Below are 27,972 nucleotides of genomic sequence, written 5' to 3' on the forward strand. Positions count from 1 at the left end.
TAGGCACATGTTAGGAATTCCCTACCTAGAGTCGTCCTACCCTGTGCCTCATCTTTATTTGTTTTGTCTTTGTTTTTGTTCCTTTGGCTGCGCTGTGTGACATGCAGGATCTTAGTTCCCCTGCAGTGGAAGCGCAGAGTCCTAACCACTGGACGGCCAGGGAGTTCCCCCGTGCCTCATCCTTAAATTCATATTCCATCAGCCACTCCCTCGGCAGAACCATACTCAGTAGGAGCGAGTGAAGGTGTACATGTGGTGGATGGTGAGGAGTCAGTGGGAAGACAGAGAGACTTGGGGGATGTGGGAGTCAGGGGGAGCTGGGGACCTGGGATTTACACATTAAAGGCAGGTTAAGGAGAGATCAGCATCCTCTAAAAGCAGCAGGATGCCTGCTGGGAGGTGATGCATGGACAGGGAGAGAAGAAGACATGGAATGACCTGACGGGTCCCAAGTGTGTGTTGCTGGTTTTGGGGGCCACTCTCAGACTGCAGAAATTCACGAAGACCATTTCTTGTTATGAGAGCCGTGCTCCCCTGTAGCCTAATCAAGTCTTGACATTTGAATTTCTAACTAATTTGGGGGAAATAACTTTTCAGATTCTCATCATATAGTACTTGTTCAATATGAATAGAAATAATCATTTTGCTGAAGTGATTATCATGCTCAAGAATAATTATAGACTTTTTCCCAATTTTTACTTTTAGATAAATGTCAAATATATTTTTTTAAAGTGCATTTGATTTCTTTTTTCTTAAGAATCGTTAAAAAGTAGTAAGATATGATGTAGGTGCAGGGAAGTACCGGGAAATAATGGGAAATGCGCATGAGAAGAAAGATGTTGACCTGGCAGAGAAAATTTTCTCAGCAATGATTTTAGTCACCAAAGAAGTAAGAGCTATTAATACTAATTTCATCTAAAGGAGACCAGCAGCAAGTGGTTGTGTTTTCCCCAGACATTTCTGGAAGCCTAGTTCAGAATGGTTATCCATTATGAAATGGAGGGCCCCTTATGGTAAAGTAGGCATTCAGGATCTGAGATCATAGGGCAGGATGGCTATTCAGAGAGTGACCTTGTATGAGGTGCTTAACCTATCTGAGCTTCAGTTTTCTCAGCTCTGAAGTGAGAATACCAAATTTACTTCAGGATAAACTGAGATGACATGAGATGACATACAGGGTGCGAGACACCATCTTTGGTACCTCAGTAATAGACATAAGTCTCTTTCCTTCCTTTCTTTCCCTCAGGAGAAAGATTGGTTTAGCAGTGATTGGAATCAGGACCCTGAACTCCTGAACCCTCAGATTCCCTAGAGACACTCCACAGACAGATTCTGGAAAGGTCTCTGAAAGAGTTTCTACATGTTGTTGTCCAGGACTAATGGAGCAAGTTAAAATTGAATCACACAGAGTACTAGTGCCGCATCTTGACTAGAATAGAAAGTCCCATGGTCTTCATTATAACTTTTCAAACCATAACAGCCTCTTGGAGGTCCAAATTAAGCTCATTAAGCCAACTGGATCCTTTGCTGTGATGTCAGAATGAGCAACAGTTCTTTCACATGCAATAAGGTAAGGGTTTCATGCTGGAAGCTTTTAAAAAGGTTCTCCTCCCTTCCCAATCTTTTCAGATCATGGGTCTAGAGCAAAGAGGGGATGAAGAGTCTTTTAGTCACTTCCCTCAAGCTTCACAGCCAATCGTTCAATTCACGTGATTAGGAAAAGCAAACACAAGCTAAAACATGGTAAGACAGGATGGAGAAAAATGTTTGTGTCAATGGCTTGTGCAAAGTGGAACTAATCCTACCCCTCCTTGCCCCTGCCAGACATTTCTTGAGAGGGCTTCTCTTAGATGATTTTCTGTGTTTTTGTTTTTTTTTTAATTTTCCTTTGAATGATGTAATCTCTATGCCACAAGGAAAGAACCACTTACATCAAAGGAATTTTATATCCACATTTATCAAAATACAGGAGAAACTCTAGCAGCTCCTGCCCATGGCCATCAGGCACTTTCCTTGCCTATTCCAAGCCTGTCCTTTGAGAGAGAAATGACCAGTTATGTAAGCCAAGTGGATTTCTAACTAAGAGAAGCCTCATCAGCAAATCATTCTCTTAAAGGTAACAGAAGTCCCTAGCTTCTGTTATGAAAGACTCTTGGGAAGGGATACTTCTTTGCATTTTGAGGGCTACGCATAAAATCTGGGTGCTTTTCTCAGTTCTGGCCCACACTTCATTACACACTTTAATGACTGTATTAAATTCTCAAATGAAGTCTTAAGATAAAAAGCAGCTGATTATATTTATTCATCTTTCAAATTCTTTAGTTGCTTACATCACTGCAGCATGCTTGCTTTCTTTACTGAGAGGTACTTATAATATCTAAAGACTTGTCAATGCAACTATAGTCTAGAAGGAAGTAGCAGATAGTCTGCCTAACTGGAGAAGCAACGTGTCACTGTGGAGAAAGCATCAGATGGGATAAAGGAGGCTCAGTGCCCATTCTTGGCTGTGTCACTCTGGGAAAGTTATTTTATCTCCCATAAAACGAGAGGATTAGCCTTGATGATGTCTATGATTGTTTTCAACCACAATTTAAAATATGTTCTATGACTCAGTGGCTGCCGAAAAATTCCCTTCCAGTGTGAGATATAGCACTGGAGAGTCAGGCTGGATGACTGAACCCAGAGAGTTCTTCTAAGTGATTCCGAAACCCACAGTTCTGCATTTGTATGGAGGGGTTGGTCTACTTGTGAAATTAGTGCCCATTACCAGTCAACCCAACAGTACACCCCAGACATTTTAAACTAGGGAGTGTAACAACACCTTGTGCCATTTTAGGTAAGAACATTGCCTCATGCCACAGTAACCACTTAAATACAGAGACACCCATTAGGCCAAGTAAGTATAACCTGGCTATTTTTTTCCTACTTTCCCTAAAATTCAATGCCCTGATTTTTTATTAGTACTTTTATTTTAAACATCTGGCTTGCCTTTCCCATTTTCTCTGTCTATGCTAGAGTTTCTCAACCTCAGCACTATTGGCATTTTAGGCTACGTAGTTCTTTGTTGTGGGGTGGAGTTGGATCCTGTGTCTTATAGGATGTTTAGCAGCACCTCCAGTTACTAGCTCTCAGTAAAGTGCCACCATCCCCAGTATGACAACCAGAAATGTCTCCAGACATTGACAGAAGTTTCCGAGGGGGTGAAATCACTCTGAGTTGAGAACCACGAGTGTAGGTTTAATCTTTTTTATTTTCAATTTATTTTTAATATATTTTTTATTTTGATTCTGAGTTTTCCTTCTTAGACATAAGACCAGTGCTATATCCTGAACTGTCCAGAAAGTATTAACTCTATTGTTATCATTCTTAACGTTATTAAGATCTTTCATTTATATAAGATTTCACGGTTTATTGTTTCCATCCATATTATCTGTGGAGATTAATGTGTGGCAGCTCATTGTCTGTAACAAATTAGAAGAGAGAAGCATCTTTTCCGTGACTCTCTCCGTGCCCCTTTTTCACTGTGCTTGGAATCTTGCATGCTTGACAAAAGAGGTCTTGCCATGACGAAGATATATTTAGGACAAGTCAGGCATTGTGTAAATGAAATCTAGCTTGGTTATTTTCAAAAGACATAAAAGAAGAGATGCTTAATCAACTTGAAATGATACTCTTCTCCTCTCAATCTCTGCTGGCAGGATCTGTATATCTCCGAGTATGTACACAGGACCACACATCTACAACTACATATGAACAGGTGGCTTCAAAGAAGTCTGAGCCCTATGACTCTTTAAAAGGGTTCTGAAATCTGCAATCTTCAGCCCAAACTGGACTGCTGGCATTTTATCATGCTGCACTAAGTGAAACCAGATGGCATGTCTGAGAAAGATAAATGAACTCGTCCCCCAACATTTTCACCTCCTTCCTACCCCTCTTACCTGCTTAAGGATTTCAGCGGCTGTTTCATGTGAACAATCAAATATCACATAGAATTCCTTGCCTTTCTTCATCTCCTTGAGTAAAGGCTTGGCATCTTTATTCCCAGAGGGTAGCTGGCGGATTTTGATTTTAATGTTATATCTGGAGGGAGCTTTGATGAGCTCTTGCAGACGAATGAGACCTAGAAAATGACATTCAATCATGCAACAAACTGTTTTGTCCAAAGGATTTGTTTATTGCCATTTATAGGCAAACTCATCTCATTACCAAAATGTATCAAGAGGCCATCTACCTAAAGGTTACATTATTGACTTCTAATTTGTCATTCTTCTTTCTATGAAATTCCTCTTTCTATATGGATTATACTGTATTTTCCTTTTGTGGGTATGTGAGGCTGGAAGCACAATTTTCCCAAGAGGATTCTGAATTTTTTAGAATGCAATTGTCCTCTCCAGCTTTCACCATAAACCTTTAACAAATCAAGTCAATACTGTAAAACTTTTGTAAACAAAAAGTTGCTTGAAGTTTCCAAAGATGCTTTTTGAAATGGACAACACCCATTCACTTCAGAGAAAACCAATAAAACACTAGAATTTCTTGGGGCTATAAACTTCTGTAAACCTTTCAGCAAGTATTTATATCTAACATACTGTTTACCAGCTAATTGGTTGGACTGTTCTATGTAATCTTCCAGTTCCTGCCATATAAGCTATTTATAAATGGCTTATTGTATTTTCTTTCTAATAGAATTGAACATCGAATGGGAAAATACTTTCTTGATTTAAAAGAAAAGACGATAGAATTTTAAAAGATTATGATAATAAGGGCAGAAACGAATTCTTTAAAAATACATCATTGGTAATTGTTGGAAAGTGTATACAGCCCACTAACTTGATGAAGAATGTTTAATTAACCACAAATATGAATCCACCGAACTGCACCATTTTTTTAATAGAAGTGCTTTAATAGGGCAAGACCAATAGCTATATGAAGTTTCCATCTTATTTCCCCTAATATTAACTGGTGTTTGCTACACTGCATGATGTTGGCTCTTACTCAAGGACTACCATTGTAAAATTGAATATTTTGTATTACACAGTCTGTGCCTTCAGGATGTGTCAGATTCAAGTAATCAATAGGAAATATTAAGCTTTATCAATAATCAGATAGAAATTGTGGTATGCACTGTGCAAGATACAGCATGGATGCCAGCTACCTCTGGACTTGATGCACTTCTTTTATTTTCTTGTTTTATTTATTTAGTTATTTGTTTTCCCTAGAAGTTATATTTTTGTGTCTAAGTTGTTATAAGATTCCTCTGTACCTTGGGTAGGTGTGGTCCTGAAGTACAGTAAATTTGTAAGCTACTCTTCAGAGTCAAATGGACCAGGGCAAGGAAGGAAGGAGTTGTAGAACCTTATCAAGATTTAGTGCTCATTATCCTTTTTTTTTAAAAAAAAATATTTATTTTATTTTTGGCTGCACTGGGTCTTTGTTGCTGCATGTGGGCTTTTCTCTAGTTGAGGTGAGCGGGGTCTACTCTTCGTTGCGGTACGCGGGCTTCTCATTGCAGTGGCTTCTCTTGTTGGAGAGCACGGGCTCTAGGGGTGTGGGCTCTAGAGAGCAGGTTCAGTAGTTGTGGTGCACGGGTTTAGTTGCTCCACAGCATGTGGGATCTTCCTGGACTAGGTCTTGAACCCATGTCCCCTACATTGGCAGGTGGATTCTTAACCACTGCACCACCAGGGAAGCCCTCATTATCCTTTTTCATTTCTTTATCATAAAAATAGAAACTGTTAGAATGATAGACTTCCTGGATTCTTGCTTCTTTTCAAATCAACCAATGTGGCTGAAGGCTCCTAGGTACCAGTGAGTCACTTGTCCTCTTACTTCCAGAATCACTTGTCCTGAGCAACTGATGAGTCCTAATGGAAGAAAACTGAACACATGGATTTGTGTATTTATTAATCCTAACAATAACCCTACGAAGCAAGGGTTATCATCTTCATAAGTTCAAGTAAGAAAACCAAGGCTTGGAACAATTAAGTAACTTACTCAGGGTCACAAAGATAGGAGGAGCTATGGATTCATATTGCCTGTGAGTCTAGCACTCTGTCTTTCCATGTCACCATCATGCCTTACAAATACAAATTGTTGGTGCTTGAGTGACCAGATATAGCTTTGGATTATTTGATAAGAGAGGTCAAAAGTAGAAAGAGGTATCCATTCTCCTTTCTTCTTTACTCCAGTCTGCTTTGTGAGTCTCCCTTGCTTTTATTGTTTGTTTTTTGTTTTCTTCCTATCACCCTCCTGCTTTGCAATCGCTTCTTTTTTTTTTTTTTTTTTTTTTTTTTTTTTTTTTTGAGCATGACCACTAGGGAGATCAATGTGGCCTTTAAATAAAATGCAAAAAAATATTTAAGAAGTACATTTCATATGCTGCAATAAACTGCTCTTTTGTTCTTTGCTAAATGGAATGTCAATCTTGAAGTTCATCTTCCTATCATGATGACTTAGACGCATGTTAATGGCATTTAGAGTTGAATACATTCTCTCCCTTCATTCATTCATTCTTACGGGAAAACATTTTCTGGATGTTCACTCCATGCCAAGTCCCATCCATGTTAATGGCTGGAAATACAACACGAACACATCTTGCTTTAAGGTCCACACAGCCCACAGAAGGAGTTCATCCCATCGAACCTTGTATTATGCATGGGGCATCACTTATTACTTAATTTGATAAACTATGACCTGAGGCTGACGGTGGCTGGAGCAACTTGCTCAAGGTTGTGTAAGGCTATTAAGTGGCAGATCTAGGGTTTAAAGCTAGGTCTACCTCTGACACCCCAAGCTAGGGCTCTTTTCATCAAATCAGTGGCTCCTCCTGACTTTGAGATTTAAGATCAACTAACTAACTGACTGAATGACTAACTAACTATATAAATAAATATCTGCATAAATAGAGAAAAAAATTAAAAAATTTGGACCAGCATAAAACATTCAGCCTTTATTTGGCAAATTAAGCCGTTAATAAACAGGGTCCCTCCTCAAAAAAAGTAACTGTGAGCTTTCACAATTGTTTCACACAAAAAAAGTTATTTTAATACCAATAGAGGAGAAAGGAGAACTCAGTGCAAAAGATTAGTTTTTAATTGGACTAAATTTACCTTTCAGGAAAACTCACTACGAAGCCCTTATTTTCTCATTTTGTCCATATGTAGGTGAACTGGCTTCAGGAAAGGAGAAGATCAGCAGTTTTAAAGATTACAGACCCAAGATGTAGAGGGAACAAAGAGCAAGAAACAGGGAGGTTTACATTTCTCTTCCGAAGCAATTGTTTGCTTAAAAAAAGCCTTGCTGCCTTCATTAGCAAACATCACAGAATTTACAATTAGAAAGGCTTTTTAGTCCACAAGAGACAAAATTTAGAGAAAGCTTTCTCTTTTATTTGCATTTTACAACAATCCGTCAATCCAGCAATCCATTACACTTCATTGTAAAAAGTTAAAACTTGTCTTTAAACAAGTCGTTACTTCAGAGAAAGAACATTGATGTAGGCACAATTCCTAACTTTGCTAATGGCCCTCCTGTGTGTGGATGCCAGCCCTGCCAGAGTGACCCAGTGCTTCTAGGATGGGACTCCAATTGCAGAGAATGGTAAGGGTGTGTGCAAAGCTGTCAATGGTGATGGATTTTCTAGTCCACTGCAGGAGAGACACTTTAAAAATGAAATGCAGTAAAGGAGGCAACTAAACAAACCGAATAGAGGGACATTCTACAGTAAAACTGGTATGGACTCCAAAAATGTGAAGGTCATGAACAACAAGAGAAGACCAGACTGCTTTAGACCAAAGGAAACTAAAACGACCTGACAGCTAAATGCAGTGAGTGATCCTGGATTCAAAAAAACTGCAATTGGGACAATTAGGGATACTAGAATATCATATATATACATATATATATATATAGATAGATAGAGAGACATTAATATTGATATAGATGTTAAAAACTGTATCCGTGTTGTTTCCTGTGTTTGATAACTGTAGTGTGGTTATAAAAGGGAAGGTCCTTGTTCTTAGGAAATATACACTAATGTGTTTAGAGGCAAAATGGTCATGCTGTCTGCCACTTACTTTCAAATCAACAATACTACTACTACTTGTTGTTGTTATACTGAGAGAAGCATAGAGCATTAAAGCAAATGTGGCCAAATGAAGACAACTGCTGAACTTAGATGCAGGATGTACAGGAGTTCATTGTACTTTTCTTGCCTTTTTTCTCTAAGTTCAAATCTTTCTAAATAAGAAGAGAAAACATGAGCCTCCTTTCTCTACTCCCACCTCTAGTAATGCAATTAGAAACTGCACCTTTGGTTTGAAAAGTGCTTGAGAGCAAGAAGTCTGTTTATTTCACATAAGTTTGATCTGGGCTCTGCATGTAGAGATAACGTTCAAAAGTGCTCAAATTCTAAACTCTTTCTTTGGCCATCTATCTACTCTGTGAACTCAGATATGGCACAGAAAAGTGCTGATTTGTATGCACATTGACTCTGGGAACAGGTGGAGCATATGGAGGAGAAAAAAAGAACATGCTATTTCCAGTAGCTGTTTAAAATGTTCCCCGTCTTCTCCTTAAATAATAATAAACTTTGCTATTTGCATTGCCCCTTTTTATGAAGTATCCTACGTGTCTTATAAATAGCTCAGTAAACCTCAGAATATACCTCTGAGGTGGATAGGTGTCAGTGCTGTTTTACAGTAAGGAAAGTGAGGCACAGTGAGGTTAATTGTTTGGATTGGCCTTGAAAATGAGTTACAGAAGCCAGAAATTGGAAGAGACCTTAAAGGTCAAACCCCTACTTGATGCATGAATTCCCACTACACAGCTGCTGCTGAACACCTCTTGGTTCGAGAAATTCTCTACCTCACTTTTTGCAACTCAATCCATTTCTGGACAGTTTTAGTTATATTTAATGAGCAGCAGTTCAAAAGAAAAGTACCTAGGTTTTCTTGAGTCTTAGTCCAATTCCCTTTTCATTGTACCACAACAGTGGATTTGATGTCATAAAAATGAATGTAATAAACCACTGGGACCCAAAGATAAGATCGCACATTTTAAATGTTAATTTCATCTTCACTTGAACTTGAAAACATGCAAAATGGCATTTCACAAACCTGTTGGTATATTAATGTATCCAAATCTAATAGGATTCTTAAGGTGATCTATATACCCTCCAGAGGGGAGGAAAAAAATCAGAACTGAGAAAAGGAGATGGGTAAGTGAATAAATTACCTGCAAAAATATCGCACTTTTAAGTGCAGATCTCCATACATACGATTTTTCAAAAGTGCATCAAAAAAAGCTAAGGACTTCCCAAAAGAAAAATTGTGTTCCTTGATCACTAAGAACCTCATAGAAGAATCTAGTCAAAATATTTGAGATTAACTATGTTGCATTTAGCTCTACCCGTATGTTTTGGTCCTAAATTCTGGCCAATATCAATGGTAGCTAAAAATAATAAACCACCATGTAATATCTAAAGATTGATTTCCTGAGCAGAACTCTGAAAATTTGATAGGGTTCTGGTCAGGGGACTGGAGTGGGTAAATAGGAAGGGTAAAAAAGAGTAAGGGCAGAAGAAGGGGAACTATAATATACTATATTGTTGGTGCTGAGTTCCAAGGACTTTCCATTCTCCAACTATTTCAGGTGGAATTGTGGGAGGGCATGTAGTAGAGTGTTTTGGCTAGCATGAGTCATCATAACTACACAGAGGTGTGAATTGTGATTGCTAAGGTGAAACGATTCACTTATTCTTTTACTTGGCACTGATTATTTACATTTTGGCTTAATTGCCTATGTCAAAATGTTTAATTTTCTTCAAGTCTAAATTTTAGGGCTCTATCAAGATTCTTGTTTCTGAACAATATAGTCTTTCTATTTTCTATGGGGAAATGAAGGAAAATATAATAAGAATAACAAATCTAAGTCACTATTTAAATATAGTCCAAAGAGTAGCTATTGCACTTATTTACAGGGTGGTTGAACATATTAAATGAGTTAATTATATAAAATAACTATAACAATGCATGGCTATCAGTCAGCACTTCAAGAATTTAGTTATTGTGATTTTTGTGGTTGTCATTTTTCTTGGGTTTTCTTTCTTGGATTCAATGGTTCTTTCAATCACTGACATTTTTATGTATATTAATCTTATCTCAAATGAATCCTCATTGTAAAGTTTTGAGACTATGTTTTAACTAAGTGACAGATAATAGTTCTTTATGGTAGGGTGCATTTTATAAATCTCATGGCTCTGGTGTGTTGAGAAAAGTGATTTAAGGCAACGGTGGAGGAAAAAATCCCTCTTAAGTACTATGTGTTATGAACACATCTGGCTGGAACTCATTTCTCTGATGGCCTCATCTAGTCCCATGTATATGCTGAGGACCCTCAGTTTTGTATCCCCAGCCTACATCACATTCCTGAACTCTAGAGTCATATATTAATTGCCTACTCATTGCCTCTTTTTGGATGCCTAGTAGACATTGCAAAATCAAAATTTAACATATTCATGACTGAACTCCTGATAGCCTTATTTCTCCAAACTATGTCCATTTATCCATTTCCCCATCTCAGGAAATGGCAACTCCATCCTTTGGCTCAGACCAAAAAGCTTAGTGCCATCTTTGACTCCTCTATTTTTCTCACCCAGCCTCCACCCCTCAGAGAATTATTCCAGCTCAACATAAAAATATTTCCAGAATCTGACCATTTCTTACTCCTCTGTTGCTATTGCCTTCATCTCTTGCCTTGATTTCTCTAGTAGCCTCCAATTTTATGCTTTCCTCTCTATGACATTTTTATTAATACAAGGGCCAGAGTAATCTTTTTATGGCATAAATCTGATCATGTCACTCCTCTTCTGAAAACTCTCCAATGTCTTCCCATTTCATGAGGAACTAAAGCTCTTCCAATAATCTACAAACCCTCCATGATCATGAAGTCCTTCCTCTCTGACCCCACCACCCTTCCCCTCTCAGTCTGATCCAACCACACTGGCTTCCTTGTTTGTTGTAAATAAAGGTTTATTGGAACACAACATACCTGTTCATTTATATTTTGCCTGTGGCTGTGTTCTTGCTACCTCAGCAGAGTGGGATAGTTGTGATCAAGACTCTATGGCCCATGAAACTTAAGCTATATAGTATGTAATCCTTTGGAGAGAAAAGCTTCCTGGTCCCTGTCCTACAAAATCAGCTATGGCTACAGTTCACTAAGATTAGCCTTGAGAAAGCAGGAACTGTTGAATATTCTCCACACTTCATTTGGTGCTCAGCTTCTCAGCTCTTATTGAAGTATGTGAAGGGATAGAAACCAGGCTTCCACCAGCGGTCTAATGAAGCAGAGGGGATGTGCAATGAGCAGCGATCTCGCATTGCCTAGGGTCACCTCTGAATGAGGGAGTCAGAGAGAAGTAGGTGACTGATGGGAAGAATATACAGGCACCACATAGAGAGATGAAGTGAGGCAAAACTCCCTCCGACAATTCTCTAGGGTCTTTCTACATTTGCTCTTCCAGAGGACAGAATTATGCCTGCTAGTATTTAGTGATTTGGATTTTGTCCTTAGAGACATGCACAGTGCTCCCATTGACTTCAATGGGAGTCACGGACCATTTGGTCCCTTAGACATCTGCGCTGGCTTCAGGTTATTTCACAAACTCCTAAACAAATCCCAGTAAAGCGCTCTTTAATGGGTAGTTAATTCTGGTGTAAGGGCAGGTGCTGAACACACCTAAGTCCTTTCTTTTCCTTCAGTTTTAGTAAGTTTTCTTTTTATGACTTGATAATTACTGCAATCAAAACCCTGAGTCAAGCAGTATTAAACCCAGTCATAGTCAAAAGATGTCTGCTTCTATTCATCTCAGTTGACCTGTTTACTCTCTGGGTTCCAATTTAATGGCTCAATTGATTATTCATTTACATTTTTAATGTCTTTGGGAGTAAAATCATTTTAACATGAATCGTGTCTAACTTAATGGGCAAAATACAAACTCACTTGGATTTTCAATTTCAGCAAGTATATATTGAGCAACTGAGTTCAGGTGAACTTAACAGGGATGAAAGGAGATTTCAGTTTCTTGTAAAAGGAAATAGAAATGATAGTTCGAATTTCCTCCTATGCAAAATGGCTGTCAACTATGGTGCTCACTTGAAATCAACAGAGTGGTTAGGATATCAACTTTTATGTTATCCTTTTGCAAATTATAATTTTTCTAAATACAATTATGTTCACACCTTTAGTTGAACTCTTTCTTAAATTAGATCCAGATGCCTCAATATTATTCATTGATTTGTTTTCCTTTTAGATGGCCCAGCATTGCTGGAAATGTTAGAAATAGTGAGAGAAAATTATGCTATAGAGTGTACTACATAATGAGAAATAGTATTATTTTATTAACTCATGGAATTCTCTGTTTACAAAGGTAGACAACATGGAAGGCCTTACCATACGTATATGTAATATAATCTATAACTTAAGGCTCTTTAAATATACTTATGAAGTTTCTTTGATAATATATGTTCTTCCTTCACAGCAAGCAAGTGAAGTTCTAAAAATATGACTGCCTGTGGCTTATCCTTCCCAGTAGGACTGTTTTGAATATAATATTTATAAATTATATATACCATCACTTACCTTCACTTCCTTCTCAAATGAGATGAGGTATAAGAAAATACATAAATGTATAATTCCAACCACAAAAGTCACTTTTATCTGACAGTTTAAAATGGAACCAGAATTTAGTGCCAACTAGAGGAGGCTCACTATTCATCCTCTGAGGAAAAGTAAATGCTAGTGTTTGGTGGAAATGAGTGAAAAAAATGAAGTACTATTAAAAAGTTCAAAAGTGCTTTACTTTGTTGATTTTCACTGATAATTTTATTAGTCTTATTACCAAATGTGTAGATTAAGGGAAGGAGCTAATTTCAATTCTTGAAGAAAAAATATTCAGAAAGTAAACAGTACTGTGTTAGGTAGCAGATTATAAAAATAAAAAGATAAAATTCCAACTTTTTGGAATTTCTTGTCTCAAAAACATTTAAACAGATAATTGAAATATGTGATATAATGCTTATATTTACAACGTGCTGCTAACTCGTAATGTGGTCTCAGTGAGCTTTACAAAGAAATGATATTTGAGTGTGATCATGGAGAATGAGGGAGCTTATCACCTTGGGGGTTATGTGGAGGATTATCCAAAGTGAGGGACCAGCCTCAGAAAGAAAGAGTAGGGATGGACTTGGGGGTATTTAAGAAGTGATGTAACAGTACAGGGATGTAGAGCAGCTGGTGCCTGGGTTAATAGAGATGAAAAAGGTTAGATGGTGAAGAGCTTTAAATTAGAGTTGGACTTTCCTATGTGGACAGTGAAGAGTCACTGGAAGAATTTAAGTGAATAAAAGGGGTCTTAAACTCCAACAAACCTCAAAATGTAAACAGGAGGCAAAGGGGGAAGGTGCCAGTTAGAGAAACTTCAAATAGGAGAGAGTCAGAGAAATGTCTAGTGAGGCGCTGAGTACCCCATGTATGTCCTTCATCCTAAAATAAGCAGGCAGAAAAAAGCAAGCTTCACTAAGGGCTCATTACTGGGGTTCTTAGTCTTTTTCCCATGAAATGGTCAGATTTTATTGATATAAGCTCTAACAGTATTCCTTTGTGTATGTACTTTAGAAACTTTTCAAGGCATTTATGTAGCTACTTATTGAATTGGAATCATACTTCATGGTCAATTTCAAACTTTCTCTGTATTATTTAAGAATGGAGTCGTGGTCAGTCTTAACAGAGTTGGATACATTAAATTACATCTTTAATATTCAGATTGGATTACAACATGTATCAATAAGGTGATATTTCTTTTAAAAAAGTGCCTTAAGTTTGATGATGAAAGGGTCATCAGAAAGGGTCAACTCACCAAAAGGAAAAGGAATTAGCTACACATGGAATTTCCCAATTAGAATATTCAATTAGCTTCATATAAAAGAACATGTTCATGCACTCTGCCTGATGAGTCAAGGCCTGTAGCAAATACTGGTTCCCTTTTTCCAGACCAGACATGGCCATGTGAGGGCTTGTGTGAGTCCCATACCTGTGCTGTCTTCATACACCACAGTCACTGTTTTCCAGTTGTAGTAGAGGACCAAATCCAGGACTGCCCTGCTGATAGCCGCATAATCTGGGTAGAGGTTGACGTAAAACAGGTCTTTGTTGTCCACTGAAGGGTGTTTCCAGCGAGTCTGTATATGTGGAACTTCGAGAGCATTGCAAATAGACTGCACAGCACTGACAGAGGAGCTATGGGAAGGGCCAAAGAGAGCAGCCACACCAAGCGCCAGCTGGTCACATGCTGATATCCACAGACAAGGAGCGGGTGGAGAGGGAAAGCAGGGAAGAGGGGAGAGAAAGAGAGAGTTCTGTGAATTTAATCTTCCCTTTCATGGTTCCTCCTTATTTTCGCTATTGGAAACTATTATCCACTCTCCATCTGTATGCTGAGGAAATATGCTTCATCCAACTTCCAATATCCCTGAGATACTAAATATTAGAGATGTAAATGGAGAAATGATTAGCAATACATCACAAGGCCAACTCCCTGCAAACAAAAGTGAGTTGTTGGTCTCACTTCATTACTTTTTTTTTTCTTTTTAATTTGGTCACGCCACGCGGCATGTAGGATCTTAGTTCCCCGACTAGGGATCGAATCCCCAGCCCCTGCATTGGAAGCACTGAGTCTTAACCCCTGGACTGCCGGGGAAGTCCTCACTTCATTACTTTTAATCAGATGGAGTCTAAATCTCTTGCTTGGTGTGGCGTTACCCAGAAGCACTCAGAGCTATTCTTTAAGCCATTTGCCAAGTGAATGTCATATATATCAAATTCTGTCATCTGGCAATGTGGCAATGAAGATATTAATGGGTCAGAGAATTCAGAAGACTCTCTGGGTGGCTGCAGAGTACTTTAGTTCCAGTCCTTCCCAAAACTCAGAAAGGAGGTCCAGGGTATTGAAAAATTGCTAAAGAATGTTAAGTGATACTGATAGCTAATTAATTATAGAATAATAGATTAGCATAGCTTAAAGGGATCTTAGAAGACATTTTCTCCAACCCACTGATGTCACAGGCAATGAAGTGAGTCAGGGCCACTTGACAATGGCAGAACTTACTAGAGCCCAGGGACCCAGCTCAAGGACAGGCTTCTTTCTATTTCAATATCAGCCAACATGTAGCCAAACAAAATCAAGTAGATATGTACATAAAAATTCATTTTTAACATTTATTTATCATTTGCATTATAAGATTATATACACACATTGAGATAATTTAGAATATTGAAAAGTGTAAGGAAGAAAAAAGGTGCTGAAATTCCAACATTGGGATAATATCTATTCATACTTTGGTGTTCTAATTTATTAAAAAATTGAACATTTGCAGCTCTATTTACAATAGCCAGGACATGGAAGCAACCTAAGTGTCCATCAACAGATGAATGGATAAAGAAGATGTGGCACATATATACACTGGAATATTACTCAGCCATAAAAAGAAATGAAACTGAGTTATTTGTAGTGAGGTGGATATACCTGGAGTCTGCCATAGAGTGAAGTAAGTCAGAAGGAGAAAAACAAATACCATATGCTAACGCATATATATATGGAATCTAAGAAAAAAATGTCATGAAGAGATTAGTGGTAGGACAGGAATAAAACACAGACCTACTAGAGCATGGACTTGAGGATATGGGGAGGGGGAATGGTAAGCTGTGATGAAGTGAGAGAGTGGCATGGACATATATACACTACCAAATGTAAATTAGATAGCTAGTGGGAAGCTGCCGCATAGCACAGCGAGATCACCTCTGTGCTTTGTGACCACCTAGAGGGGTGGGATAGGGAGGGCGGGAGGGAGGATGATACAAGAGGAAAGAGATATGAGAACAAATGTATATGTATAACTGATTCACTTTGTTGTAAAGCAGAAACTAACACACCATTGTAAAACAGTGATACTCCAATAAAGATGATAAAAAAAATAAAAATAAAATAAAGATTAAAATATATATATATATGGGGCAAACCTATTCGACACTTAATTATTTCCACTTATACTGTTAAAAAGGAAGGATATTTTCCAGCAATAAATAAGAATGATGCAAAAAAAATTGAACATGATATAGATACAGTTTGATACACTGCTTTCTGTATTTAACACTAAATTTAATGCTAAAAGCACACCCTTTCCCCTAAGTCATCACAAATTCTTCAAAAGTATATTTTTAGTGTCATAGAATAGCCTAATCTATGAGTATGTCATTACTTATTTAACTAGTCCTGTGATACTGAATATTTAAGCTTCTTCTAATTTTTGGTTATTATAAGTAATATTATAAGCACTTATCTTAGTTCTTATATTTTTCTCTAAATTTTACATTATTTTCTTTCAGTAGATTGAAATCTGTAATTAAAGGGTATTGATATTTTTAAGTCACTTGATACATATAAATCAAATTCCCTTCCAGAAATATTGGGACAGATTATCTTCTGTAACAATGTAAAATAGTGCCTACTCATTTGATGCTGGCATAAATTTATGCTGGCATTAAATATAAATGTAAAAACATTTCAAATTTATATGTTAATTCTAGTTTAAAGGGATTTGGAACTGCCAAGAAACAATAGTTGAATATTTGAATTAAATAATAACAAAATTTATAAATGAAATTGTCAATTTTTATAATGCCATCACACAAATAAAAATAAGTAGAAATATTATATGGCTGTCAAAATTATCTGACTTGATTTAGAGAGAAAAATTAATAAGTAATATTTGAGAGCCATATTTAAAATATCTGTGGGACAGCAAATGTTCACAAGGAACTTTCTGACACTGTGCTCTTCAGTACTGAATTATCACATGAAGTATGAGGACATAATTTTTCTGTATTAAGTGCTAGAAGTGAAAACTGTCCTCAGAAGCTCATTTTCTGGATGTGCTTTCATTGGTTAGCAAGAAAAAATGAGGGCATGTAAGTATATGAACTATTATTTCATCTAGCGTAGGTGGTGGATTGAGATTCCTGCTAATATTTAGCTCTGGAATGCTAATATTACTTGACAAAAAATCAATCCTTTTGAATTCTGTTTGCCAGCAAATTACCAGTTTTAAGAAGTTTTGGGGGTGTTTAATTTACAAGTATGGCAGGTACTTCAGGTCACAAAAACGCTTTGGATTTTAAATGTGGTTGGCTTTCTGGGTATTTATTCAGCAATGTTTTGTGTGAGTGTGTGTGTGAGAGAGAGAAACAGAGACAGACAGAGACAGAGAAAGGGAGATACGGAAAGAGGAAGATAGAGATCTAATGCATAGAGATAATTTATGTGAAGATGCCTTGTAAACTTTAAAGTGCTGTATAAACGTAATGTTTTATAATTTGTCATAGACAACTCTGACCTGTATAGTACCTACAACTCCATCCATCTTTGAAAAGAAAATATTCATATACTAAGATCATGCTATAGAGTTAAAAAAAAAAATCATTATACTATTCCGTTTTCATCTGTGCTCCCAGGAGAACAAGTTTCATATTTTATGTGTAAAGGACACTAAGAATCTTGCAGAAGAGTCTACTAGGTGAACACATCCTGCAATCCAAACTGGGTTAATTCTATGTGGAAACAACCAATATTTAGTTACTTAGAAATCAGCATGAACATGGCATTCACTGTATTTCATTTACTTGTGTGTGTTTGATGGGCAAAGCTTTCCTCTAGGAGAGAAGGAGCCGCTCCTATTCTGGGGTGATGTATCCACACAAACTCCTGTATGGAGGTCCAACAACTCCCTAGTTAGAGGCCAGCCTTCAAGTATGTCAAACGTGGCTTCAAAGAGTTGTCTTGGAAGTGTCTGAAGGATGTGTAAACAAGCCCCACCCTTCCAATGACTCTTTCCATGAGACAAACTTTGCAGCCTCTGTACAAATTAGATTACTTTTTAGGAACTTGTCTTCTGTTCAGATGCAAAAGGGAATCAAATGTGGAGATTGTTCTCCTAGGTTTAATTTTCTTTGACCCCAAGTCCCTCGCTTCCTTGCTTGATTGATTGCTTGTACTGTTCCATTAATTTTTTTCTTAATTTTTCCTTTTTAAAAATTGAGGTATAATCAACATATAACATTATAACACTTCAGGTGTACAACATAATGATTCAATATTTATAATCTTCACATTTCTATGATCTTGTGGAAAGGGGTTAAAAAATTATTTGAGAGGATGGTAGGTAAACCCAGTAGCTCACAGCCTGTTAAGATTCAGGTTGTGAATTCTGTGTGTTGTGGGCATTTCCACATGCTCCATGTGTATGACCTTCCACAAAGTTTTATTTGACTGCACTGTACAATTTCATGGTGGTATCTCAGCCTCAGGAAGGAAAAACAGATCAAGCTTGACATTTTCCATTCACAGCTGCACCAGTTAATCATAGAGTGGAGGGCACTGAAGGCTAAGCTAATCGGAAAGGCCCAGAAAACAGAGCTGGGCAACATCCATTAGGATGGTTCAGATTGTGCTGGACAGTAACATCTTGCACCGAGATTCCCTGCAAAGCGATTTGCACAGAGATGTCCACTTTGAAAAAGGGCAGGTAGCAAAAAGAAGCTGACTTATAGAGCAGACATATCACCCAAAGAAGCTTTTAAAAGTGTGAAAATAGTTACCTCTCCGTGAGGCTTCAAAACTATCAAAAAGGTTAATTTTCTGAATGTCATAGGTTAATGTGGTGTTAGGCATCAGGGTTCGATTTCTGTTAACGCTGGTGACTGCAAACTTGAACGCTAATTCTTCAACATTAACAGGTTCATTTTCCACAGTTTCAAAAATTCCTCCTGCAGAAGCAAAAGAGATGCATGAGAAGCATTAGTTACATTATTCATGTGCATTTTTAAAAAAGAAGAATATAAATGATACAAACAAAAGGCCCAAAAGAATAAAAGCAGGAATGGTCAGAACAGATCCCAAACCCAGTGTTAAAAGTTAAGTGTATCAGCATATGTCAGATGCAGATAAGATTTCATATGTGTGCTTAAGATTTCAAATCCAATGCTGGACTGTGTAATACCTATCAGACGGTGAATGAACTCTAAATATTTAGTACCATGTAAAGTATGACTGATAATATGGTGGAGGATGATTTTCCACAGTTTGGACATGAACCACTCTGTGGTTGATCTAAGCACAATTTGAGTTGTATCCTGGTAGAATCATCCTTCCTTAGAATGAAACTCCTGCTATTCAGAAGCAGACACTCTAGACTCCAGAAGCATCGTGCAGAGTTCAATGGAGTCAAAATGAGTCATATAGGCATTTTTTTCAAAATGAAAATCTCTCTTCTTCTTTGTGGCTCAGAATGCTGGGGTCATACGCTAGAACTTTCCAAAGTGCATAGGCAGATTCAAAAAACTATGTTTTTCATTTGTTTTGTTTTGTTTTGAGAAACTGGTCCTGCCCCAAAGCAAACCTGTATCTTATCTCTGGAGAAATAAATTCCCCCACTCAACAAACACATGCATTAAGCCTCTGATATCTTAAAAATGAGGACCTCATCACAAGCAACAATACAAAATATCAGCACTTAAAGCTTCATCAGAGAATTCAGCTCTGGCTTTGTTGTTGACAGAGGCAATTTAAGTATTATTAACTGCACATTCTTAATGTTCTTTAAGGGCTGTCCTGGGATTATCAACAGACACAGAACATACAGTAGAGGTTCATAGCTGGCCTCCGCTTAGCTTACTCCTTGATTGACCAATAAACCTCATTTTATTTGAAAAAAACATATGAATTGGTGTCCATAGAATGCTGAATACTTATAACTAGTAGATTACTTTTATCTACTATCACCACTGAGTAATTCCTTACCAAAGGCCAGTTGTAGGTTTTTAGCAAACTTGTATGTTAGATTGGTTTGCGAGTGCTTCAAGTTTTCCCTCCACTCAAAAAAACAAGACAAGGGAGCTTCAAGATGGAAGAAGAGTAAGACGTGGAGATCACCTTCCTCTCCACAAATACATCAGAAATACATCTACATGTGGAACAGCTCCTACAGAACACCTACTGAATGCTGGCAGAAGACCTCAGATTTCCCAAAAGACAAGAAACTCCCCACGTACCTGGGTAGGGCAAAAGAAAAAAGAAAAGACAGAGACAAAAGAATAGGGACGGGACCTGCACCCTGGGATAGGAGCTGTGAAGGAGGAAAGGTTCCCACACACTAGGAAGCCCCTTCGTGGGTGGAGATGGGGGTGTGATGGGGGGGAAGCTTCAGAGCCATGGAGAAGAGCGCAGCAACAGGGGTACGGAGGGCAAAGCGGAGAGATTCCCGCACAGAGGGTCATTGCCAACCAGCACTCAGCAGCCCGAGAGGCTTGTCTGCTCCCCCAACGGGGCGGGCGGGGGCTAGAAGCTGAGGCTTGGACTTCGGAGGTCGGATCCCAGGGAGAGGACTGGGGTTGGCTGCGTGAACACAACCTAAAGGGGCTAGTGCACCACAGCTAGCTGGGAGGGAGTCTTGGAAAAGGTCGGGACCTGCCGAAGAGGCAAGAGACATTTTCTTGACTCTGTTTCCTGGTGCGTGAGGAGAGGGGATTAAGAGTGCTGCTTAAAGGAGTTCCAGAGACGGGCGCGAGCTGCAGCTATCAGCGCGGACCCCAGAGACGGGTGTGAGACGCTAAGGCCGCTGCTGCCGCCACCAAGAAGCCTGTGTGCGAGCACAGGTCACTCTCCACACCACCCCTCCCGGGAGCCTGTGCAGCCCACCACTGCTGGGGTCCCGTGATCCAGGGACAACTTCCCTGGGAGAACACACTGCGCTCCTAAGGCCAGTGCAACATCACGCTGGTCTGTGCTGCCACAGGCTCGCCCCGCACTCTGTAGCCCTCCCTCCCCCAAGCCTGAGTGAGCCAGAGCCCCCGAATCAGCTGCTCCTTTAACCCCATCCTGTCTGGGCAGGAACAGACGGCGTCAGATGACCTACATGCAGAGGCGGGGCCAAATCCAAAGCTGAACCCCAGGAGCTGTGCCAACAAAGAAGAGAGAGGGAAATCTCTCCCAGCAGCCTCAGGAGCAGCGGATTAAATATCCACAATCAACTTGATGTACCCTGCATCTGTGGAATACCTGAATAGGCAATGAATCATCCCAAATTGAGGAGGTGGACTTTGGGAGCAACGATATATATATATATATATATATATATATATTTTTTTTTTTTCCCTTTTTCTCTTCCTGTGAGTGTTTATGTGTATGCTTCTATTTGTGATTTTGTATGTATAGCTTTGCTTTTACCATTTGTTCTAGGGTTCTGTCTGTCCATTTTTTTTGCTGTTTTTTCTTGTATAGTTTTTAGCAGTTGTTATCATTTGTGGATTTGTTTTTTTGGTTTAGTTGTTCTCTAATTTTTTCTTCTTTTTTTATTACGTTAAAAATTTTAAAGAATTATTTTTACTTTACTAACTTTCCTTAAATTTTATTTTCTTCCTTTCTTTTATTCTTTTCTCCCTTTTATCTAAGTCGTGTGGATGAGAGGCTCTTGGTGCACCAGCCAAGAGTCAGGGCAATGCTTCTGAGGTGGGAGAGTAAAGTTCAGGACACTGGCCCACAAGATACCTCCCATCTCCATGTAATATCAAATGGCTAAAATCTCCCAGAGATCTCCATCTCAACGCCAAGACCCAGTTCCACTCAAAGACCAGCAAGCTACAGTGCAGGACACCCTATGCCAAACAACTAGCAAGACAGGAACACAACCACATCCATTAGCAGAGAGGCTGCCTAAAATCATAATAAGGCCACAGACACCCCAAGACACACCACCAGATGTGGACCTGCCCACCAGAAAGACAAGATACACCCTCTTCCACCAGAACACAGGCACTAGTCCCCTCCACCAGGAAGCCTACACAAACCACTGAACCAACCAAAGGCACTGGGGACAGACATCAAAAACAATGGGAACTATGAACCTGCAGCCTGTGAAAAGGAGACAACAAACACAGTAAGCGAAACAAAATGAGAAGACAGTGAAAAACATAGCAGATGAAGGAGCAAGGTAAAAACCTACCAGACATAACAAATGAAGAGGAAATAGGCAGTCTACCTGAAAAAGAATTCAGAATAATGATAGCAAAGATGATCCAAAATCTTGGAAATAGAATGGAGAAAATACAATAAATGTTTAAAAAGGACCTAGAAGAACTAAAGAAGAAACAAACAATGATGAACAACACAATAAATGAAATTAAAAATTCTCTAGAAGACATCAATAGCAGAATAACTGAGGCAGAAGAACAGATAAGTGACATGGAAGGAAAAAGAGGGGAAATAATTACTGCAGAGAAGAATAAAGAAAAAAGAATGAAAAGAATTGTAGACAGTCTCAGAGACCTCTTGGACAACATTAAACTCATCAACATTTGAACTATAGCAGTCCCAGAAGAAGAAGAGAAAAAGAAAGGGACTGAGAAAATATTTGAAGAGATTATAGTTGAAAACTTCCCTAATATGGGAAAGGAAATAGTTAATCAAGTCCAGGAAGCACAGAGAGGCACATACAAGATAAATCCAAGGAGAAACATGCCAAGATACATATTAATCAAACTAACAAAAATTAAACACAAAGAAAAACTATTAAAAGCAGCAAGGGAAAAACAACAAATAACATATAAGGGAATCCCCATAAGGTTAACAGCTGAACTTTCAGCAGAAACTCTGCAAGCAGAAGGGAGTGGAAGGACATATTATAGTGATGAAGGGGAAAAAACTACAACCAAGATTACTCTACCCAGCAAAGATCTCATACAGATTTGATGGAGAAATTAAAACCTTTACAGACAAGCAAAAGCTAAGAGAATTCAGCACCACCAAACAAGCTTTACAACAAATGCTAAAGAAACTTTTCTAGGCAGGAAACACAAGAGAAGGAAAAGACCTACAATAACAAACCCAAAACAATTAATAAAATGGTAATAGGAACATACATATCGATAATTACCTTAAATGTAAATGGATTAAATGCTCCAGACAAAAGACATAGACTGGCTGAATAGATAGAAAAACAAGACCTGTACATATGCTGTCTACAAGAGACCCACTTCAGACCTAGGAACACATACAGACTGAAAGTGATGGGATGGAAAGAGATGTTCCATGTAAATGGAATTCAAGTAAAGCAAGAGTAGCAATTCTCATATCAGACAAAATAGACTTTAAAACAAAGACTATTACAAGAGACAAAGAAGGACACTACATAATGATCAAGGGATCAATCCATGAAGAAGATATAACAATTGTAAATATTTATGAACCCAACATAGGAGCACTTCAAGACATAAGGCAAGAATGAACAGCCATAAAAGGGGAAATCGAAAGTAACACAATCATACTAGGAGACTTAAACACCCCACTTTCACAAATGGACAGATCATCCAAAATGAAAATAAATAAGGAAACACAAGCTTTAAATGATACATTAAACAAGATGGACTTAATTGATATTTATAGGACATTCCATCCAAAAACAACAGACTAAACATTCTTCTCAAGTGCTCATGGAACATTCTCCAGGATAGATCTTTTCTTGGGTCACAAATCAAGCCTTGGTAAATTTAAGAAAACGGAAATCGTATCTAGTATCTTTTCCAACCACAATGCTATGAGACTAGATATCAATTACAGGAAAAAATCTGTAAAAAATAAAAACACATGGAGGCTAAACAATACAATACTTATTAACTGAGACATCCCTGAAGAAATCAAAGAGGAAATGAAAAAATATCTATAAACAAATGACGATGGGAACAGGATGACCCAAAACCTATGGGATGTAGCAAAAGCAGTTCTAGAGGGAAGTTTATAGCAATACAATACTACCTTAAGAATGAAGAAACATCTCAAATAAACAACCTAACCTTACACCTAAAGCAATTAGAGAAAGAAAAACCAAAAAACCCCAAAGTTAGCAGATGGAAAGAAATCATAAAGATCAGTTCACAAATAAATGATGCCGGAAGCCGTCCAGCATTGCCAACTATTGCCTGAGCAAAGCTCGGCGAGAAGTTATGGCATGAGGAAGCAAAGCTCCTCTCCTGGTGGGCGGCGGAAAGCATCTCTTCTGATTCTAGGAAAATTCTTGCTAAAAACTGAGGGGGTTTCTGGAGGGTTTAGGCCAAGAAGATGGAAGTATTACAAAGCAAATCCCCCTCGGTACGAGACCACAGCAACCCCTGTAACCACAACAGTAGCTATACCTACTGTAAATAATTTACTTTGGAAAAAAGTCCCTTGGTCAGGCAACAAAGGAGTGTTTCAATTTAGGAGTAGAAGTTTAAAGGAAGAATTAGATGAGTTATGGCCCATAGAAGGAATAAGGGATATAGAAGGGAAGCAAATAGTGGGGTATTATGTACAGGATGCCCCCAAATGGTAGATTATGTGGCATGCCCCCTCTCCGGTATATTGGAGGAAAAAGAGAGAAGCGGAAGGACTTTACTGTAAATATTTTACGAATGAATTATATGTAACTATGAAAGTTAAAATTGATTGCCTTACGTAGAAAATAGAATTGTATTTTCCCACAATGTGTTTTGAACAAGGTACTGAGAATACTGGCCAATATATGATGTTAGCTGAAGTAGAAAAGAATAATTAGCTTTCTAGACCTAAACATCCTGTTTGCGCGAAAAGATCTTAAGACGGAACAATGCTTGCTAATGTTTCTGTGTGTAGGTGTAGAAATGAAGTAATGAGTCAAAAACAGGAGTTACATAGAAAGTGCTGATGCTATTGTTTAGAAAATCCTATATTAAGAAATGATGTGTCAAAAATAAAGCTGTCAGAAGCTTAACAGAAGCTCCCCAGGAGAGTTGTAAATATCTTGGGAAATACCTGGCTATGGTGACGAGGAAGTTTTGTGCAACAGTGGGTATATTCAATAAGTTTACGGTACAATGTCCGCCCCCATGGCCTCCTAGAAGTATAAATAATGATGTACATTGTTTTGATTATAATAATAGGGTTAGAAAATCTGTGGATGAAATGTTGTATTATTGTTTTTAACATGTTTAAGTTTATGGCTTGATATTATTGTTTTTAACATGTTTTGAGCAGAATGTGCAGGTACAAAAACACCTTAATCTTCTGAGAAAAATGAGGAAACCGCAGACAGAGTTCCTGACCTTTTGTGAATGTACACAAGAGACGAAAGAGAATGGAGACAACAAGAAAATTACTTAACTTGTTTAACCTGCTGATGTAAACTACTTTTGTTTTTTGGTTTATGTAAGGGACCTTTTGGCATGGGAATATTGTTGTTAAGATTGAAAATGAGATTATTTTACAGTATAAATGCTTTGGAATCATGATATTAAATTTGTCAGATCCTTGCATCCTCTGAGGTGTCTTGTGATCTGTCCACGCCGACTCCGTCTCCCCTTTGGGTGAAACCTGTTCAGCTGGGGCTGGTCCCCGGCAAAATGACAAAGAAATGAAGCAAATGACACCAAAGATCAATAAGACTAAAAGCTGGTTCTTTGAAAAGATAAACAAAATTGACATTAGCCAAACTCATCAAGAAAAAAAGGGAGAATCAATAGAATCAAATCAATAGAATTAGAAATGGAAAAGGAAAAGTAAATACTGATACTGCACAAATACAAAGGATCATGAGAGATTACTACAAAAAACTATATGCCAGTAAAATAGACAACCTGGAAGAAATGGACAAATTCTCAGAAATGCACAACCTACCAAAACTGAATGAGGAAGAAATAGAAAATATGAACAGACCTATCACAAGCATTGAATTTCAAAACGTGGTTAAAAATCTTCCAACAAACAAAAGCCCAGGACCAGATGGCTTCACAGGCTAATTCTATCAAACATTTAGAGAAGAGCTAACACCTATCCTTCTCAAATTCTTCCAAATTATGGCAGAGGGAGGAACACACCCAAACTCATTCTACGAGGCCACTGGTTTTAATAACAAAACCAGACAAAGATGTCACAAGGAAAGAAAACTACAGGCCAATATCACTGATGAACATAGATGCAAAAATCCTCAAAAAAAACCACTAGCAAACAAAATCCAACAGCACATTAAAAGGATCATACACCACAATCAACTGAGGTTTATCCCAGGAATGCAAGGAGTCTTTAATATACATAAATCAATCAATGTGATACACTATATTAACAAATTAAAGGAGAAAAACCATGTGATCATCTCAATACATGCAGAGAAAGTTTTCAACAAAGTCAACACCCATTTATGATAAAAACCCTCAGGAAAGTAGGCAAAGAGGGAAGTTTCCCAAACATATTAAAGGCCGTATATCATAGCCAACATCATCCTCAATGCTGCAAAAGTGAAAAAATTTCCACTAAAATCAGGAACAACACAAGGTTGCCCACTCTCACCACTATTATTCAACATAGTTTTAGAAGTTTTAGCCAAAGAAATCAGAGAAGAAAAAGAAATAAAAGGAATCCAAATGGAAAAGAAAAAGTAAAGCTGTCACTGCTTGCAGAAGACATGTAACTATACATAGAGAATCCTAAAGAGGCTACCAGAAAAATACTAGAGCTAATCAATGTATCTGGTAAAGTAGCAGGATACAAAATCAATGCACAGGAATCTCTTGCATTCCTATACACTAATGATGAAAATTCGGAAAGTGAAATTAAGAAAACACTCCCATTTACCATTGCAACAAAAAGAATAAAATATTGAGGAATAAACTTACCTATGGAGACAGAAGACCTGTATGCAGAAAATTATAAGACCCTGGAGAAATAAATTAAACATGATACAAATAGATGGAGAGATATACCATGTTCTTGGATTGGAGGAATCAACATTGTGAAAATGACTCTACTACCCAAAGTAATCTACAGATTCAATGCAATCCCTATCAAATTACCACTGGCATTTTACACAGAACTAGAACAAAAAATTTCACAATTTGTATGGAAACACAAAAGACCCCGAATAGCAAAAGCAATCATGAGAATGAAAAATGGAGCTGGAGGAATCAGGCTCCCTGACTTCAGATGATACTACAAAGCTACAGTAATCTAGACAGTATGGTACTGGCACAAAAACAGAAACATAGATCAATGGAAGAGGGTAGAAAGCCCAGAGATAAACTCACGCACACATGGGCAACTTAATTTTGATAAAAGAGGCAAGAATATACAGTGGACAAAATACAGCCTCTTGAATAAGTGGTGCTTGGATAACTGGACAGCTGCATATAAAAGAATGAAATTAGAACACTTCCTAACACCATACACCAAAATAAACTCAAAATAGATTAACAACCTAAATGTAAGGCCAGACACTAGAAAACTCTTTAGGGAACACATAGGCAGAACACTCTATGACATAAATGACAGAAAGATCCTTTTTTACATATCTCCTAGATAAATGGAAATAAAAACAAAAATAAACAAATGGGACCTAATGAAACTTAAAAGCTTTAGCACAGCAAATTAAATCATAAACAAGACAAAAAGACAACCCTCAGAATGGGAGAAAATATTTGCAAATGAAGCAACTGACAAAGAATTAATCCCTAATATTTAAAAGCTGCTCATGAATCTCAATATCAATAAAACAAACAACCCAATCCAAAAATGGGCAGAAGACCTCAGTAAACATTTATGCAGAGAAGATATACAGATTGCCAACAAATACATTAAAAAATGCTCAACCTCATTAATCATTAGAGAAATGCAAATGAAAGGTACAATGAGATGTCACCTCACACTGGCCAGAATGGCCATCATCAAAAAAATCTAAAAGTAATAAATGCTGGAGAGGTTGTGGAGAAAAGGAAACCATCTTTCACTGTTGGTGGGAATGTAAATTGATACAGCTCCTATGGATAACAGTATGGAGGTTCCTTAAAAAACTAAAAATAGAG

The 27,972-nt window shown here is 37.9% G+C and overlaps 1 protein-coding gene across 8 annotated transcripts in view; it reads right to left on the minus strand.

Annotated features, from left to right (window-relative positions):
- GRIK1 (glutamate ionotropic receptor kainate type subunit 1) overlaps positions 1-27,972 on the minus strand; it is a 398,102-nt gene that overhangs the window by 126,583 nt on the left and 243,547 nt on the right. For all 8 annotated transcript variants that reach the window (XM_067034983.1, XM_059064715.2, XM_059064717.2 and 5 more), the window contains exons 2-4: positions 18,712-18,879; positions 14,093-14,350; positions 3,939-4,120 (exon numbers count right to left, since the gene is read on the minus strand). In XM_067034983.1, coding sequence (XP_066891084.1) covers positions 3,939-4,120; positions 14,093-14,350; positions 18,712-18,879 — 608 coding nt within the window. The remainder of the gene's footprint in view (positions 1-3,938; positions 4,121-14,092; positions 14,351-18,711; positions 18,880-27,972) is intronic.

Source organism: Kogia breviceps, chromosome 5 (genome assembly GCF_026419965.1).
Source record: "Kogia breviceps isolate mKogBre1 chromosome 5, mKogBre1 haplotype 1, whole genome shotgun sequence".
NCBI lineage: Eukaryota > Metazoa > Chordata > Mammalia > Artiodactyla > Physeteridae > Kogia > Kogia breviceps.